This window comes from Spermophilus citellus (genome assembly GCF_964194105.1).
Source record: "Spermophilus citellus genome assembly, chromosome: 17".
Lineage (NCBI taxonomy): Eukaryota > Metazoa > Chordata > Mammalia > Rodentia > Sciuridae > Spermophilus > Spermophilus citellus.
Genome location: NC_138199.1, coordinates 51,183,027 through 51,199,958, shown reverse-complemented (window position 1 = coordinate 51,199,958; position 16,932 = coordinate 51,183,027). Strand labels below are relative to the sequence as shown.

At 45.4% G+C, this 16,932-nt stretch overlaps 2 protein-coding genes across 3 annotated transcripts; one reads left to right on the top strand and one right to left on the bottom strand.

The window, feature by feature from the left end:
- Positions 1 to 1,189: 1,189 nt before the first annotated feature.
- MRPL10 (mitochondrial ribosomal protein L10) lies at positions 1,190 to 10,189 on the bottom strand. 2 transcript variants are annotated; one of them, XM_081270656.1, is made up of 5 exons: positions 10,041 to 10,189; positions 7,857 to 8,026; positions 3,938 to 4,102; positions 3,536 to 3,680; positions 1,190 to 1,496 (listed from the first exon to the last, which is right to left on the bottom strand). In XM_081270656.1, the coding sequence occupies exons 1-5, from the start codon at positions 10,090 to 10,092 to the stop codon at positions 1,240 to 1,242; spliced, it is 789 nt and encodes a 262-aa protein (XP_081126782.1). In that variant the 5' UTR covers positions 10,093 to 10,189; the 3' UTR covers positions 1,190 to 1,239. The 2 variants fall into 2 exon arrangements, with proteins under 2 accessions (XP_081126782.1, XP_081126783.1); XM_081270657.1 differs by having other exon boundaries at positions 10,027 to 10,048.
- A 271-nt stretch (positions 10,190 to 10,460) lies between these two features.
- LRRC46 (leucine rich repeat containing 46) lies at positions 10,461 to 16,917 on the top strand. Its single transcript, XM_081270034.1, has 8 exons — positions 10,461 to 10,587; positions 10,687 to 10,792; positions 12,870 to 12,978; positions 13,928 to 13,974; positions 14,242 to 14,351; positions 14,526 to 14,595; positions 14,922 to 15,067; positions 15,376 to 16,917. Exons 1-8 carry the CDS (start codon positions 10,578 to 10,580, stop codon positions 15,741 to 15,743), a joined length of 966 nt encoding a protein of 321 aa, XP_081126160.1. The 5' UTR covers positions 10,461 to 10,577; the 3' UTR covers positions 15,744 to 16,917.
- Positions 16,918 to 16,932: the final 15 nt, after the last annotated feature.

The following is a 16,932-nucleotide window of genomic DNA, read 5'->3' as shown; positions in this document are numbered from 1 at the left end:
TAACAGGCCACTAATTCAGCTTTTTTATTAGGAATTTTGGGTTCCTCAAGACTGGGGGAGTCCTGCTAGAGTACCCAGAACCCTTGGGTCAACAGAGAACCCAGCTACCTTAGTCCTTTTGTGCAGAACCACTTGAGAATGTTTGCTACTGGACACAGCTGTTAGCTGCCTTCAAAAGGACAAGCATGAAGGGACTGGAGAACTGCTGGCCTCAAGTAGTGTAGCTCAGTGGTAGAGTGCGTGCCTTGCACGTGTGAGGCACTGGGTTCGATCCTCAGCACCACATAAAAATAAATAAAGGTATTGTGTCCATCTATAACTAAAAAAACATTTTAAAGAAAAAAAGGACAAGCATGGAAGAGATGCCATTTATGGTGAGGGAAGAGGAAAAATCTTCTAGGAAGGGAAGTGAGGAGAGTCAGAGACGACCCTGAAAATAACCTTGTAAACAGCGAAACAGAGTCTGTAAAATATACTTCATTTTATCACAAGCAGTGCTCCAACCTCTACAATATGGCACACACACCCCAAGGGTGGAGCGTTAACATCAGAGCTCACCCAAAACCCACCTGGTGTCAAAATTCTGGGTGAGGTCATCAGAACAGAAAGTCTGATTTGAGTCCCTGTTCTGCCATTTACTAGCTACATGACCTTGTGCAGACTATTTAACTTCTCTGACTCTTCATCTTCTGTGAAATGGGGACAACATGGTGAGGAATAAACTGATATGTATATAGTCTTTACTTAGCTGAGCTACTGTGACAGGTTGTAGCCCCAAGAGGGTGGGCTGTGGAGATATATGTAGTAAAGAACTGTGGTAAGGAGGCAGAGGCAAGATCCTCATCTTTCCTGGCTCTTTGCCTTGTACCTGGAGAACTGACAGGCTTTGCACTATCAGGTCCCAATTTGGGAAAACTAAGGACAAAGAGTGATTAGGGGCTGGGGCTGTAGCTCAGTGGTAGAGTGCACTGGCTCAATACTCAGCACCACTTAAAAATAAATAAAGATATTGTGTCTATCTACAACTGGAAAAAAAAAAGACAGTAATTAGCAGCCTCCATTCTGATATGGAATTCTTGTGTATCTCCAAGTGGCCCTGCCCCCAAGGAGGTCTTTGTTAATAGAAGTCAAGTCACATGACACTCTCCCACCCCAAATTCTTCCACAACTCTGACAGAAGACAGCACAGTCAACAGGAGCAGAGTATATTTATGGGCATGGCTTGGCAAAACAGGCTGGCTAGGAGTCCGGAACAGGGTCAGGAGGATCAGGCTTCCCAGTGGCCAAAGTGGCAGAGTCCCCGTCCCGCTGCTGTCTGACATGCTGACCCAACAGGGCCGTCAGCTGGATGGGCTGGTGCTGAAGCAAGAAGTGAGTCTGGGCCATGAGGAAGGCAAGCCCTCCTACCAGCTCCCCTTGCAGCAGGGACAGACTGGGCAGCTTGGTGTAGTTGATGAAGCCCTGTCTGCTGAGAATGGTATCATCGATGCAGCCACCTGGAAGAACAGAGAGTCAGCTGGGCTCCCCACAAATGCCTGTCTTCTCTAGAAATAATGTCCCAACCCTAGGAATCTGCTCTCCATTGCCCCTCTCTCCCCTCTCAGCCTGCCCAAGTCTGGGTTCCATTGCCACACCCACTCCCATCAGTAGAGATCTTTTTTTTTTTTTTTTTTTAAGAGAGAGAGTGAAAGAGGAGAGAGAGAGAGAGAATTTTTTAATATTTATTATTTTTTTTTAGTTCTCGGCGGACACAACATCTCTGTTGGTATGTGGTGCTGAGGATCGAACCTGGGCCGCACGCATGCCAGGCGAGTGCGCTACCGCTTGAGCCACATCCCCAGCCCCATCAGTAGAGATCTTTACCCTCCCTCCCTTCCTTCTGAAAACTTGCATCATGCATCCAATGGCCCCAACCCCCTGAAGTCAGCATTTCCTAAACTTTCTTAAAAACCGAATCATGGAGTGGAGGGAAAAAACAGGGAGTTATTTGATAGAGTTTCAATTTTACAAAATGAAAATTAGGGGCTGGCTGGGGCTGGGGCTCAATGGGGTAAAGGTCTAGTCTAGCATGTGTAAGGCAATGGGCTCAATCCTCATCACCACATAAAAATAAATAAAATAAAGGTATTGTGTCTATCTATGACATATACATATATATGATGAAAAGTTATGGAAGCCAGGACTGGTGGTACACACCTGTAATCCCAGTGACTGAGAAGGCTGAAGCAGGAGGATTACAAGTTCAAACCCAGCCTTGGCCCTAAACAACTTAATTAGGCCCCTCTCAAAAAAAAAAAGTTATGGAGATGGTGATTGCACAATATTATAAATGTATTTAACATCACTATACTTTTAAAAATAGCAGGTGAAGATGTGAGGGGGAAAAAAAAGAAGTGGGTCACATTAGATTGGGTAGAGAAAAGTAATGGGAGGGGAGGGGAAGGGGGGAATGGAAGGCAGCAGAATAAAATAGACATTATTACTGCTGTGGGTATATATGTGACTGCATGACCAATGTAATTCTGCAACCTGTACACTCAGAAAAATGAGATATTATATCCCATCTGATTCAAATGTATGATATGTCAAGATCATTGTACTGTCATGTGTAACTAATTAAAACAAATAAAAAAAAGAGAGAGAGAGAAAAAAAATATTTAGCAGGGGGGCTGAGGCTGAGCAGTAGAGTGCTCATCTCGCATGTGTACGGCCCTGGGTTTGATCCTCAGCACCACATAAATAAGATAAAGGTATTGTGTCCATGTATAACTAAAAAAAAAAAAAAAACTAAAATTAATTAAAATAGTTAACAGGGTAAAATTTATTTTATTTTTTCATACTGGGGATTGAACCCAGGGGTGTGTTACCCTGAGCTATATCCCCAGTCCTTTTCATTTTTTATTTTGAGATAGGGTCTCATTAAGTTGCTGAGAGGCTCACTAAATTGCTGAGGCTGCCCTTGAACTTGCAAACCTCCTGCCTTGGCTTCCCCAGTTGCTGAGATTACAGGTGTGTGCCACAAATTCTGGCTCCTAAAATGGTAAATTTTATATTATATGTATTTTACAACAGAAAAATTTAAGGAAAAAAAAGAATCACAGGTGGTACTATAAATATGGTTTTCCTATAAAATTCAAATTTCCTAGGGACATGGGCAATATTCTTTACAGATAAGCACCCTAGTGAGTCTTAGAAGAATCTGGAAAAACTGGTCATTGGTCCAGCACCCTTTACTTCAGATATTTATTTTAAATACCTTTATCTGTGTGGTGAATTCAGCACCCACTACATCGCAGACTCAAGGTGTCTGAATTTGCCGTCTCCCACCCCAGAGCCCCCTTTCTGTCTTCTTTGGTCTTTCCTCTAGCACAGAAGTGGGGCTGTGAGACAACAGAGGTGTCAAATGACAGTCAGCCCTCAATAAACCTGCCGTTGATTCTGGTCCCATCCATGACAGCATGTTCCCTATGGCACCAGGCTAGTGGCACCTGCCCCACCTCACTCCCAGCCCTAACTGGCAGGAATGTTTGCTCACCTAGCAGTGGTAGGAAAGGCACACCCTTTAAGATGCGCACCATCTCCTTGACCTTGGGCTCTTCGCTGACCAGCAACATGTTGTGTCCCACAAAAAGGGGCAACAGATTTTGGTACTTGGAATCTTCCAGAAAGGGTTTCAGGACCTAGGATGGCAAGAAAGAATGGCTGATGGGGGGAAAGTGGGGACAAGTGACACTTACCTTGGTCATGGGCCACATCAGGTGAAGGTGCAACCCCTCAGCCCTTAACTGTAGCTTAGGCACCCGACTAGGAGGTGGTTTGTCTAGGCCAGCTAAGGGAGGAGTCAGAAGTAGGCTATGGAGGGAGCAGAGCCAACCTGTCTGGCAGGCATGAAAGCAAAGGGTGGAAAAGACAGGCCTTGTGACAGAGTCACCCCTACCTCATTGGGAAAGACTTTCATGAAGATCTTGTGTTTCCGCAGCTGGTGCCGTATGGCAAGTTTGTCCTCTGCACTCAGGGCCACATTTTGGCAGACGGCTATCATTCGGTTGTCTTGGAAAACTGCTGCTATCTCCCGACGGAGGAGCCGGATGAGGCCTGTTTCCTGAAGGCAAGAAGGGATGCTGAGGGACATCAGCTGTCTATCCCCCTGGCAGCTCTCAATCTCTCCCAGATAGGCACTGGGGCTTTCGGCGATGGCCAAATGTGCAACACATTGGGGATCAGGTGAGGTAGCTGGGCACCTGACTCAGTGAGGTATAACACCTCCCACTGTAACCCTTCTGTTTTCATTAGCTAATCACAATCTTCAGAGTAGTGCTTTCAAACCTAAGAACTCTTGACCTCCCCAAACAGGTCAGCAGGCTCCCTAGTCAACACCATTTGACAATAATATTGTGAAAATTACTTCAGTTATCAATCTGACACTGTATTCATATTAAATTATTTTACCAGTTATAAATACAAGATGAGGATATAGTTGGGTGACAAAGCTTGTGCTTAGCATGCATGAGGACCCAGGTTAAATCCATAACACCAATTAAAAGGAAAAAAAAAAAAAAAAGAGTCGGGTGCAGTGATGTGCACCTGTAATCCCAGCTGCTTAAGATGCTGAGACAGGAGGATTGTGAGTTCAACGCCAACCTTGGCAAAAGTGAGGCACTAAGCAACTCATGAGACCCTGTCTCTAAATAAAGTATAAAATACAGTCTGGGGTTGTGCTTGCCTAGCATGTATGAGGCACTGAGTTCAATTCTCAGCAACACATATAAATAAATAATTAAACAAACAAATAAATAAAGGTCTATCAACAACTAATAAAATATTTAAAATAAAATATAATAAAGTATAAAACAGGACTAGGGATGTGGCTCAGTGGTGGAGTACCCCTGAGTTCTATCCCTGGTACCCCTGCCACAAAGAAAAAAAAAAGAAAGAAAGAAAAATACAACACAACTTTTGCACTGTTAGTTTAAATGTGAAACAAAACATTTTTCACAGAACAAATCTTAATTTTCTTTTTTTTTTAAAGAGAGAGAGAGAGAGAGAGAGAGAGAATTTTAATATTTTTTTTTAGTTTTCGGCAGACACAACATCTTTGTTGGTATGTGGTGCTGAGGATCGAACCCGGGCCGCATGCATGCCAGGCGAGCGCGCTACCGCTTGAGCCACAATCCCAGCCCAAAACTTAATTTTCTTAAGAAAATGTTTCTCAAAATTGAGAACCTCAGGACCTAAGAATACACTTACATATCTCTACAACACTGTTTAAGATTTTCTATTTCCCTAAAGCAAAGAATCTAAAATTTATTTAGCTGGGGATGTAGCTTGGTAGCAAAGTGCTTGTCTAGTATTCTCAAAGCCCTGGGTTTGATTCAGCACCACAAAAAAACATTAAAAAAATTGAAAATAATAAAATATATTTAAAAAGTGGACAACCGGGCTGGGGATGTGGCTCAAGCGGTAGCGCGCTCATCTGGCATGCGTGCGGCCCGGGTTCGATCCTCAGCACCACATACAAACAAAGATGTTGTGTCCGCCGAGAACTAAAAAATAAATATTAAAAAAAAAAATTCTCTCTCTCTCTCTCTCTCTCTCTCCTTCCTCTCTCACTCTCTCTTTAAAAAAAAAAAATTTAAAAAAAAAAAAGTGGACAACCTAGAAGTCATGTGCTTTTTGCAGAATTCCGTGAAAAAAATACAATATTGTACTAAATGTAGGTTCCAGACCTGCCGTGTTTGATATAGTAGCCACTAAGGCAAATGTGGCTATTTATATTTAAAGTAATTAAAATCAAACACAATTAAGAATCAGTTACTGGGGCTGGGGATGTGGCTCAAGCGGTAGCGCGCTCGCCTGGCATGCGTGCGGCCCGGGTTCAATCCTCAGCATCACATACCAACAAAGATGTTGTGTCCGCCGAGAACTAAAAAATAAATATTAAAAAAATTCTCTCACTCTCTCTCTCTCTCTCTCCTCTCTCACTCTCTCTTTAAAAAAAAAAAAAAAGAATCAGTTACTCAGTCACACTAGCTTTATTTCAAATGCTCAGTAGTCACAAGTGGCAAGTGGCTACCATATTGGACAGTGCAGATATAGAACATCTCCTTCATTCCACAAAGTTCTATTGCATGTGCTATTTTAGATTATTCTACAGTTAAGAAGTAGCATGCCCAAATGGCCTAAGAAAAAAGTATGGGAGAAAAATTCCATACAATTTGACTGAACTGAGAGGGAAATGCTGTGAATAGACTTTAACTGGATTGCCTATAGCCCCAGCTACTTGGGAGGTTGAGGCAGGAGGATCACTAGAGCTCATGAATTCAAGATCAGTCTGGAGGGCTGGGTTGTAGCTCAGTGGTAGCACACTTGCCTAGCACTCATGAGGCACTGGGTTCAATTCTCAACACCACATATAAATAAATAAAATAAAGGTCCATTGACAACTAAAATAAATAAAGAAATAAATAAGATCAGTCTGGAGAACATGGTACATAGTGAGATCTCATCTCAAAAAAACAAAACAAAAAAATAAAGGTCGAGTAATATTTAAGTTTGTTTGCTTTTTTTTAAAATATTTTTTTTAAAGAGAGAGAGAGAGAGAGAGAATTTTTAATATTTATTTTTTAGTTTTCGGCTGATACAACATCTTTGTTTGTATGTGGTGCTGAGGATCGAACCCGGGCCGCACGCATGCCAGGCAAGCGCGCTACCACTTGAGCCACATCCCCAGCCCTGTTTGCTTTTTTTTTTAAAGATGCAAAACCAAACAAAAATTTCCTAAGTGCTGATGGAAGAGGCCCAGTCACTAAAGTGTGGTTTGCCAAGCAATGCTCCATGGGCTGACCCTACAGGGCCATTTCAGAGTGCTCTTTGTTTTCACAGGCAAAAACCCAGATGCTAGGTTGTCTTCTCATTCACCTTTGAGGAAGCTGCTCAATGACTCAGAGCATCTCTTCCATCTGACCTAACTCCCTCAGGCTGCAGTTGCTGATGTCCTTCTCTCCTGCAAGAGAAGACAGCTACCTAATCCTTAAGCAGCAGCAGACAACTAGAATACTAGAATTTATTAGGTATACAAAACAAAAGCCACTAAAAAGATACAAATTCCCAGGGCTGGGGTTGTGGCTCAGTGGTAGAACACTTGCCTAGCATGTGTGGGGCACTGGGATCGATTCTCATATAAATAAATGAATAGGATAAAGGCAAATAGGATAAAGATAAATTTAAAAAAATTAAAAAGATACAAAACTCCACTAGTCTTCCTGTTTTTTTAAGGACAGAATGATTCTCTCATTTCTTTAGGAAAATATGGAAGCGTCAACTCCTTTTAAGACAGGAGAGGATTGGGGTGTCACTTAGTGGTAGGGTGCTTGCTTAGCATGCACAAGTCCCTAGGTTTGATCCCTAACATTGCAAAAAAACAGAAAACAAAAAACACAAAAATAGCAGAGACCTCTCCCCTCCCCCCACCTGCCCAGGTAGCTTTCACATGCATTTTTAAAATGCCATTATTTTATTTATTCATTTTTATGTGGTGCTGAGAAGCAAACCCAGTGCCTCACACATGCTAGGCAAGCACTCTACCACTGAGCCACAACCCCAGCCCCCACACACACATTTTTAGAGACAAGAACAGAATGAAGGAAATCCAGGAGGCCATCTAATCCATAGAACCCACAGGCAAATGTAGAATCAAGTGCAGATTTCATCTTAAAGTACCTGGGCCACAGGATCAAGTAGAAATGAAACAATGATATCAGTGACTGTGGTTTGGAGTCCCACTTCACTATGAGAGAAAAAATCATTTTCATCCACTATCCCACCACCAAGTGATGTGCATGCAGTCTCCTCCTTACCTCCTTGGGAGGGCTGGGGGGAGGTGGCAGGCACCTTGGGTTGATGGCAGGTTTGGGGGGAATATACTCAGTCACAGCCATCAGCTTCTGACGTTCAAAGTGCATCACACGACGGTGGCGGGTAACGGCCTTTGAGCCATAGCGGACAGTCTGGAGGGTGGGCAGCCGGCCTGAGGGAGGAGATGGTAACACAGTGAAATACAATCTTTTTGAGGCCCTAGTTTGCCCAAATGGAGCAAAAGCACACCCTCTAGACAGACACAAAATGGCTCACAGAGATAGACAAGGAAGTGCCTGCCAGAAATCCTGAAATCCCAAACCTTCTCTTTTTTAGTGCTTGATCTCTTGAGGATCCCATTTCTCCAGCTTGCTTTTTATGCAGAATTGGGATAAAAAATGAGAACAAAGGAGAAAATATTTAAAACACATTAAACAAAGGGGGAAAGGGCTCAGCAAACCTTTTCCTAAATGGACAAATAGTAAATATTTTAGATTTGGGGGCTGTACTATCTGTCACTTATATTCAACTATGCCAAAATGTGACCATGGACATTTATGTAAAAAACAGATAAGGTTTGTTCCAATAAAACTTTATTTATAAAATACAGTGACCAGGGGCTGGAGGTATAGTTCAGTGGTAGAATACTTGCCTAACATACTCCCGAGTTTAATCTCCAGCACCACAAAACAAAACAAAAATTAAAAACCTCAGTGACTAGCCTTGCCATGATATGCCAACCCCTGGTCCAAGTCAGTGGTTTTTGAAGTATAACCTACCCTCACTCAGCCATCAACATCAGCATCCTCCAGTAATTTGTTAGAAATACCTGCCCTAGACCTATTGAATCACAAACTCTGGGGTAGGGCTTAGCAAAGTGTTTTAGTAAAACCCTCCTGGTGGGGGCTTGAGATATTGCTCAGTAGTAGAAAGTTTCTCTAGCACAGGAAAGGCCCAGAGTTTAATTCCCAGTACCACCAAAAAAAATAATAAGTTCTCCTGGTGATTCTGATGCATGCTCAAGTTTGAAAACCATGCTCAAACACTGCCTGTGAGGGCTGTTCCTATCATTTGAAGCAAGAGTGGGCACACATTTATGACCAGTATGCTCCCTGACCATTATGCTACTCTTCCACATCTCTCTTCCCTTCTCTCTTCTTGTTGACAGGCAATGCTTGAGAGCACCCCTCAGAAAACAAAAAGACACTTAAAGCCCTGAGCTAAAGTGACCCCTTCATCCTCAACACAAGGGCCAAGCCTAATGTTTCCCAATTTCAGCCCCTCCCAAGGCTGAGATGGGACCTCAGAAAAAGGGTCTGCTAGAAAATAGCTCTGACAGACAGCATGGAGACCTGCTGGGGCTAGAAGTTTATTGCCAGTGGCCACAAAATCTAATTGTTATAAGTGGCTTTGGAATCGGATGAAACTGAATTTTAATATTTCTTCAGCCACTTACTAAGTGTGACCTTGCCCAGTCACTAAACTGGTCCAAAACTTGTTTCCTCATCTGTAAAGGGCAGATGGTAATCCTTTCCTTACAGGATGCTTCAAAATCTAAATGGGATAATATGTGTAAAACATTTATCACAGTTCCTGGCCTATAAATGCTCTAATTAATTCATTAAACAATTATCTGCTGCATGCCACTAAGGTCAGAAACCATGCTGCCTGCTGGCTATGCTGTATAAATGATTCTGTCCTTTCAGAGCTTAACACAGGAGATAAACGAATAAATAAAAGTAAAATTACAGGCTATAATGGGACGAGGGGGTCAGTAAACAGGGTACAAGATACAGAATTAACTGAAGAAACCTGCTTTACAGAGGTCAGAGGGAAAACTTGAGGAAGAGACAATCAGGCTTAGAGCTTCAAAAGGAGGCATAAGGCAAAAGTTCGGGCAAAGACTGGTGCAACCAGGGGCGAGAGCTAAGTGGTAGGGTAAAGAAACCCAAGGCAGGGGGATCGGGACGTAAGGAATAAATGCTTTTGTTGGTGACATCGTTGCTATGATAATCTGGAGTCACAGGGAATTAGATGGGATAAGACCCGCGATCTAGCTGGAGTCAGGGATCACCGGGACATCTCTAGAGTCAGAGACAACCGGAAGTGTCAGAAGTAGAGGAGGGGAGACGAGGATTAGAAAGCGCTGGCCAAATACGCGTGAGATCTTACGGGCCGCTCCTTACCCGCCTGGGGCAGGAGACCCCCTCGCAGCATTCCAGCTGCGGCCGCAGCCATCGCCACCGGAAAAACAGACAGAAACGGCACGGAGCCGGAAGAAGCTAAGGATTATGGGCCAGCGAACCCTGGGGTCGGAAGTGGTGGGCAAATCTTCCGGATAGAGCCGTAATCCGCATGCGCAGAGCGGCACCCTCCCTTCTCCACTTCCTCTCTAGCTGGCGTCCGGTATCCTAGCAACGATACGAACTCTAGGAAACCGCCCCTTTCTCATCCCTCCTACCCACAACCGCCCAATTTGCTGCCAGCAAAGTCTTTCCACACCCCCACAAACTCCAGACCTTTCACCCCTATTTACTTGTCTTCGACTACATCCCTAACAAGTTGTTCTGAGTCAACCCCTTTCCACTGTCTCCCAAGTCTAGGATTCTCTCTCACCCGCCATTCTCGGTTTGGCCATCCTTAAGAACAGTCCATCCTTAGGAACTTCTCCGCTCCTCTTCGTTCCTCTCTCGCCTCAAGCTAGCAGCTGTCTATTTTACATCATGCCTGGGGGTAAGTAGGGAAGTGGGTTGGTAAGTAGAACAGTTGGACAACGGTAGGGTCAGCCTCCAAGAAAGAAGAAAGATGACAATTGGACTCATGTTTTCACAGCTAAACTTGCCCAGAGTCCACAGGAAAAGGATGTCTACATTACTGAGGCCCTTATTACTGAGCGGAACTTAACCTACCCTGAGGATGAAGATCTGTCAGAGAAGATGTGAGTGCGGGGGGTGGGGGGGGTGGGAGACGTGTACGTAGTGACCAGTTCGCTGAATCCTACAGATTTGTCCACTCATCCTTGTTTCTTTACTTACTCCCACTCCAATCAGTGATCGTGTCCAATGATTTTCCCTCCTTAAAAATCGTTCCTTTTAAAGGCTGTGGCTGTGGCTCAGCGATAGAGTGCTTGCTTAGCACGTCCGAGGCGCTGGGTTCGAACCTCAGCACTGCATAAAAATAAATGAATAAAATAAAGATGTTGTATCCAACTTCAACTAAAATTTTTTTAAAAAAATCGTTCCTTTCAGTCAGGCACAGTGGTGCAGTAGTCTCAGTAACTCAGGAGACTGAAGCAGGAGGACTGCAAGTTCAATATCTGCCTCAGCAACTTAGAGAGACCCTATCTCAAAATAAAAAAATAAAAAAGACTGGGTATGTAGTTCAGCACCTCTGGCCTCTGGATTTAATTCCCAGTGCCAAAAAAAAAAAAAAAAAAAAAAAATCTGCTTTCCAGCGTCCTCACTCAGCTGCCTTAGATAAGGCTGTCATCCCTTCTCAGAAATCTTTTTATTTATTTATTTAATACTGAGATTGAACCCAGGGCACTTTATTAAAGTTTTGCTAAATTGCCAAGGCTGGCCTAGAACTTGTGGTTCTTCTAGGTCAGAAGACCAAATTGCTGGAATTACAGGTGTGTAGTACTGTATGGCTTAAAGCAATCCTTTTTTAAAATTTTTTTTCAGTTTTCAGTGGACACAACATCTTTATTTTTTTTATTTTTATTTTTTATGTGGTGCTGAGGATCAAACCCAGCACCCTGTGCATGCCAGGCGAGCACGCTACCGCTTGAGCTACATTATTTATTTAAAGCAATCCTTTTTTTTTAAAGAGAGAGATTTTTTTTAATATTTATTTTTTAGTTTTCGGCAGACACAACATCTTTGTTTGTATGTGGTGCTGAGGATCGAACCCGGGCCACACGCATGCCAGGCCGTTGTGCTACCACTTGAGCCACATCCCTAGCCCTAAAGCAATCCTTTTAAATAACAAATCTGATCAGGTACTCTGTAATAGAAACTTCCTCAGCTCCCTATTATCTCCACAATAAACTCCAAATGCCTTAAAATGAGTTGGCCTCTGTTCTCTTCAGCCTATTTCCAACAACTCTCCATTAGTGTGTTCTCACACCTTAGCACCTTGTTACTCAAAGGTGTTGGGGGCAGCGACATTGGCATTCATCTAGGAGTTTGTGAGAAATAAAAAAATCTGAGGCTCACAGCAGAACTACTGAATAAGAATCTGCATTTTAATGATCCCAAGGGATTGGTGGGCCTATTAAAGTTTGAGAAGGGCTGAATTAGCATACACATGTACTGTTCATTCTGCTTGAAATGCCTTCTCCCTGTCCCCCTCCCAGCTTTGTAGCTAACTCCTACTCATCTGTCACTTCCTCTAGAAAGCAATTCTGGATCCCCTTATTCCGGACCTGGTGCACAGCTGCCAGAGACCCTTGTACCTGGCTCTGTCACCCACTTGTCATAGATGAAGGCTGGGGGAGTCTGAAGACTTCCCTAAGAGTGATGGGCAGAGACTCTGTCATTTATCTCTAGTTGGAACCCAGTAAATGTTGTGGAATTAATGAATGAATTCATGGATGGAATGGGTGACTTTCCACTCCATGGACCACTCAAAAGGTAGAATGAGGAAGGATCTTCCTGCAGAGATGCTGTCATTACTGCTCCACCTACCATCCAGGCTGGCCCAAGAAAGAATTTCTGGCCTCCAAATCTCTCCAGGAATCATGAATGGATTTCACTCAGTTTCCCAAAGGGCCTCTACTCTCTCAGTCTGATTCTCCCCAGTGCCATCAACATAGATAGAGGTCTCCTAGGCAAGCCAGCTTCATGACCTGGACATCACTTCATGGGTCAAGAAGCTGTTCTTGACAATGATGAGAGTCACTCAGCCATCTACCCCTCCTCAAAACATCTCTTCTCCTCCTCCTCCTTCCCATCTCTCCTGCTGAAACCATAGAGGTGAGCTTTGTCACACCACTCCACCCAATCTTCTCCCAGGTTTCACACCCTTGCTGAGCTGCAGATTGTCCGCCTGGACCGGGAGGGGATTACCACTATCAAGAACTTAGAGAGTCTCCAGAATCTTCACAGTCTTTATCTACAAGCGGTAACTCTTGCTCCTTGCTCTTCCTTTCCCCTGACCCCTTGTGGACTAGGTCTGTCTAATCCAAAAGCATCCAAACAGGTCATCTTGTGCCTTCTTTGATGTTCAGACAAATAGGTCTATGTTTAAATCATTCCCAAATAAATCAGGAATTCTCCTCAGTTGAAAGACTGATCCCTCTGAAAGAGATCTTGAACATGCCCTTGAATTGTTGCTCCTTAATCAGACACTTCTTTTGGTCTAGTTCTTCTTGGTATCTGCCCTAGACTTTTCATATTATACAGCCCAAGCCCATTCCTGTTTTGAAGAAGAAGAAAATTGAAGATTCCTCTACACCTTTTGGATCCTTGAAGGCTGCTAGACATTGGTGGTGGTCTTCAGACTCCCCCAGCCTTCATATTCCCAGCTCCCTTTCAGTTTCCCCACAGAAAGTCTTCAAATCAAATGATTTTTTTTTTAATTTTTAAAATATTTATTTATTTATTTTAGTTTTCACCAGACACAACATCTTTGTATGTGGTGCTGAGGATCGAACCCGGGCCGCACGCATGCCAGGCGAGCGCGCTACCTCTTGAGCCACATCCCCAGCCCAAATCAAATGAATATGTGCTCATTTTCCCCTTTTGGCATGCAAGTCACCACCAAGGCTTTTTTCCATTTTTCTAGTGGCCCTTGGTTTCCTTCCCTGATTCCAAGGTCCCTCTTTGGCTGTGGGGTCAGAAAAGGGTACTTCAAACCAGTTTATCCAGCCCCAAGTTTATACTTTTAACCATCCATCCAAAGAAAGCCAATCATCTCCCAAAGATAGCGACAACCAGTCAGGAGTGGGGTTGTTCCCAAAGTGCAACATCTCCAGCTTTAAGTGCAGCTGTGGTACTGGGGCTTTTTCCCCTTACAGGGCTCCCCACCCAACTGACAGCTTGGTTTCCCCCACTTTGGTTTCTTCCTGCAGAATAAGATCCAGCGAATTGAGAACCTGGCTTGCATCCCCTCCTTGCGGTATGTGGCACCAAGGCTCAAGTGGGGGAAGGAGTAAGGAGTGGGAGGGGAAACACGGCAATACCCCAAGAACCTGCTCAGAGCTTTCCAAGCCTGGCTCTTGATCAGCCTTGATCAGCTCTTTCCAAGCCTTGCTCTGTTTCCTCTACTCCCATAGGCCATGTGTCCCCACTAGTCATCCAACTGCCTGACAGGGGGCCCAGGTGTCTGGTGTCTTCCTCTGTTCCTCAACAGTCCTGTCTCTGCCCCCCACCATTCCTTCCCTAGTTTCCTGTCTCTAGCAGGAAACAGAATCAGGCACGTGGAAAACCTCCTCAACCTCCCATACCTCCAGTTTCTGGACCTCTCTGAGAACCTGATAGAAACGCTGAAGCCGGGTAGGAACACCCTAGCCCTGGCTCATGGCACATGTCCTGTGTGGGGACCTCCCTTTCTGCCCTCTTCCGCTACCTCCCTGTGCTTGTGCTCAACACAACCTGCACATACGCTTCATCCTCGGAGGGTGCAGAGTTGGTATGAGAGCCTCAATCCCTGTGTCTCTCCATGTGCAGATGAGCTCCCCCAGAGCCTCCTCATCCTCAACCTGACTGGCAACAGCTGCACCAAGCAAAAGTGCTACAGGTGAAGGACTGAGGGTGGGAGGAACAAGGTCCTGGTTAAGTTCCACCTACTATCTCCACAAGGGCTCCTTCCCAGCCTGCAAACCTGGCATTGCCCATGGCCCCTGCTCCTCCAGCCCAACAGTTCAAGTTTGCTCCTTCCCCATTTCGTTCCCATGCTGCACAGGAGCCAGCCCTTAGCTCTTTGGGGCTGACCTGAGGCCCCACTGCTAGACCATGAGCTGCTACCTGTCCAGGTGTGGATGCTGTGACATGTGTCCTTGTGTCCTCCCAGGTTCCACACCAAGGATGCCTTCCTCAGTAGCCTCTGCTCTTACTGCCTTGCAGGGAGATGGTGCTAGGAGCCCTGCCACTGCTCCTGGACCTGGATGGGCAGCCTGTGTCGGAGCGCTGGGCCTCAGATGAGGAGGACAAAGCCTCTGATGGTGACGATGAGTTCCCGGAGCTGAGTGGCCCATTCTGTTCAGAGCGAGGTGACACTGTTTTCCATGGCTTGCAGCCTCCCCAGAGCCCAACCTATGGGGTCTGGAGGAAGCTAAGAGGGTGGTGGTGTCTGGGGAGTGGCCTCAATCCCAATCAGCATCTGGGCCATGGGTGGTAGAAAGTGCAGCCAGGCCAGGTCCTTGTCCTGGGCATGCAGGGGACTCACTCCTCCCCACTGTCAGCCTTGGGCTCCTCCCTACTAAGGATGTGTGGTTCGGGATCACCCAGAGACCTTCCAGAACCCAGAGGGCCCTCCTGCTGAGCCCTAGGCTCCAGCCACCACCCTGGCCCCTCCCAGGCTTCCTCAAGGAGCTGGAGCAGCTGAGCAGACACCAGGAGCGCAGGCAGCAGGAGGCCCTGACAGAGCACCTTCTGAGGATGGAGATCCAACCCACCCTTACTGAGCTGCCCCTGCAGCACGGGGTGCCCGAGGCTGGGGAGAGCAGCCCTTCTGTCACTCCAGAGCAAGGAAAGGAGTCACCCCCTGAGGCTGCCTCTTCACTCCAAGCCTCATCTCCCACCAAGAAACCATGCACTCTGGTTCCCAGGGCCCAGCCAAGCTCTGTCCAGGCAAGGAAAGGGGCCCCAGCAGCAGCAGCCCCCAAAGCCTCTCTGGTTGGGTCCCTTAGCACAACCAAAACTGCAACCAAAAATACCAAGAAGTGACGTGTGGCCTCCCTATGTGAGCTTCCTCTTGTCCTCTCACCCCTCACCTGTGGCAGGAGCCCCTCCCTGGTAAACTGTCTCTAGGCTTTTCATGTCACTTGGTGGCACCTCAGGGGAAGGAACCAGTAAATAAAATAGCAACCTAATTCTAAAAAACTAATTACTTCCTTCCTTCCTTTTTTTTTTTTTTTTTTTTTTTTGTTTGGTACTAGGGATTGAACCCAGGTGTGCTTAACCAGCCACATCCCAAGCCCTTTTTTGTATCTTATTTATAAAAGACAGGGTCTCCCTGAGTTGCTTAGGGCCTTGCTAAGTTGCTGAGGCTGGCTTTGAACTTGTGATCATCCTTCCTCAGCCTCCTAAACCACTGGGATTATAGGTGTGCACCGCCATGCCCAGCTAAAGAACAAATTTCTAATCTTCCAAAAGGCTGATGTCCCTCAGGGTCCCAGTTGGTGTCACAGCTCCTGAGTGGGCAGGAAGTGGGTACTGCCTCATGGAGGAGGCCATCTCTCAGGGTACACCTCACTGCCCCTCCAAGGGTGTGTCCTTCCCAGTTCTAAGCCAAGGACCCAAGCCTGTGGTCCTAATTGTCCCCAGACAGGGCTGAGGGTATAGCTCAGTGGTAGAGTACTTGCCTAGCACATGCAAGGCCTTGGGTTCAATCACAATAAATAAATAAATAAATAAATGTCCTCACAAATAGAAGCCAGCTACCACACAAGGCATGATCTTTGATCTTAATGCGCACACACGTATGCACCCACACAAAAAAATAACACATACCCACACCATTAAGGATGTTTCCTCCCTGTTCTCACATTCCCTCCACAAATTTCATGGCTAATCCCTATCACCTCCCTCATTAGAATGTGCTGGGTAGAGCTAGGTGTGGTGTGCACACCTGTAATGTCTGGGATTCAGGAGGCTGAGGCTGGAGGATTGCAAGTTTGAGGCCAGCCTCAGTAACTTAGTGAGTCCCTAAGCAACTTAGCAAGACCCTGTCTCAAAATAAAAAATAAAAAGGGCTGGGAATGTGATTAAGTACCTCTGGGCTAAATCCTGAGAGAGGAAAGAAAATAAGGAAGGAAAGAAGAAAGGAAGGAAGGAAGGAAGGAAGGAAGGAAGGAAGGAAGGAGGGAAGGAAGGAAGGAAGGAAATTAGAAGGAAGGAAGGGAGGAATAAAACA

What these genes read in the sequence shown, in the direction of transcription:
- MRPL10 (XM_081270656.1), bottom strand. Translation starts at nt 10,092, where the DNA reads ATGGCTGCGGCCGCAGCTGGAATGCTGCGAGGGGGTCTCCTGCCCCAG. An exon ending in GGGTCTCCTGCCCCAGGCGG is followed by an intron (nt 8,027 to 10,040) that starts GTAAGGAGCGGC and finishes CTCCTCCCTCAG; the next exon opens with GCCGGCTGCCCACCCTCCAG. An exon ending in GCCTTTCCTACCACTGCTAG is followed by an intron (nt 1,497 to 3,535) that starts GTGAGCAAACAT and finishes CTGTTCTTCCAG; the next exon opens with GTGGCTGCATCGATGATACC.
- LRRC46 (XM_081270034.1), top strand. An exon ending in GCTTGCATCCCCTCCTTGCG is followed by an intron (nt 13,975 to 14,241) that starts GTATGTGGCACC and finishes TTCCTTCCCTAG; the next exon opens with TTTCCTGTCTCTAGCAGGAA. An exon ending in CCCATTCTGTTCAGAGCGAG is followed by an intron (nt 15,068 to 15,375) that starts GTGACACTGTTT and finishes GGCCCCTCCCAG; the next exon opens with GCTTCCTCAAGGAGCTGGAG.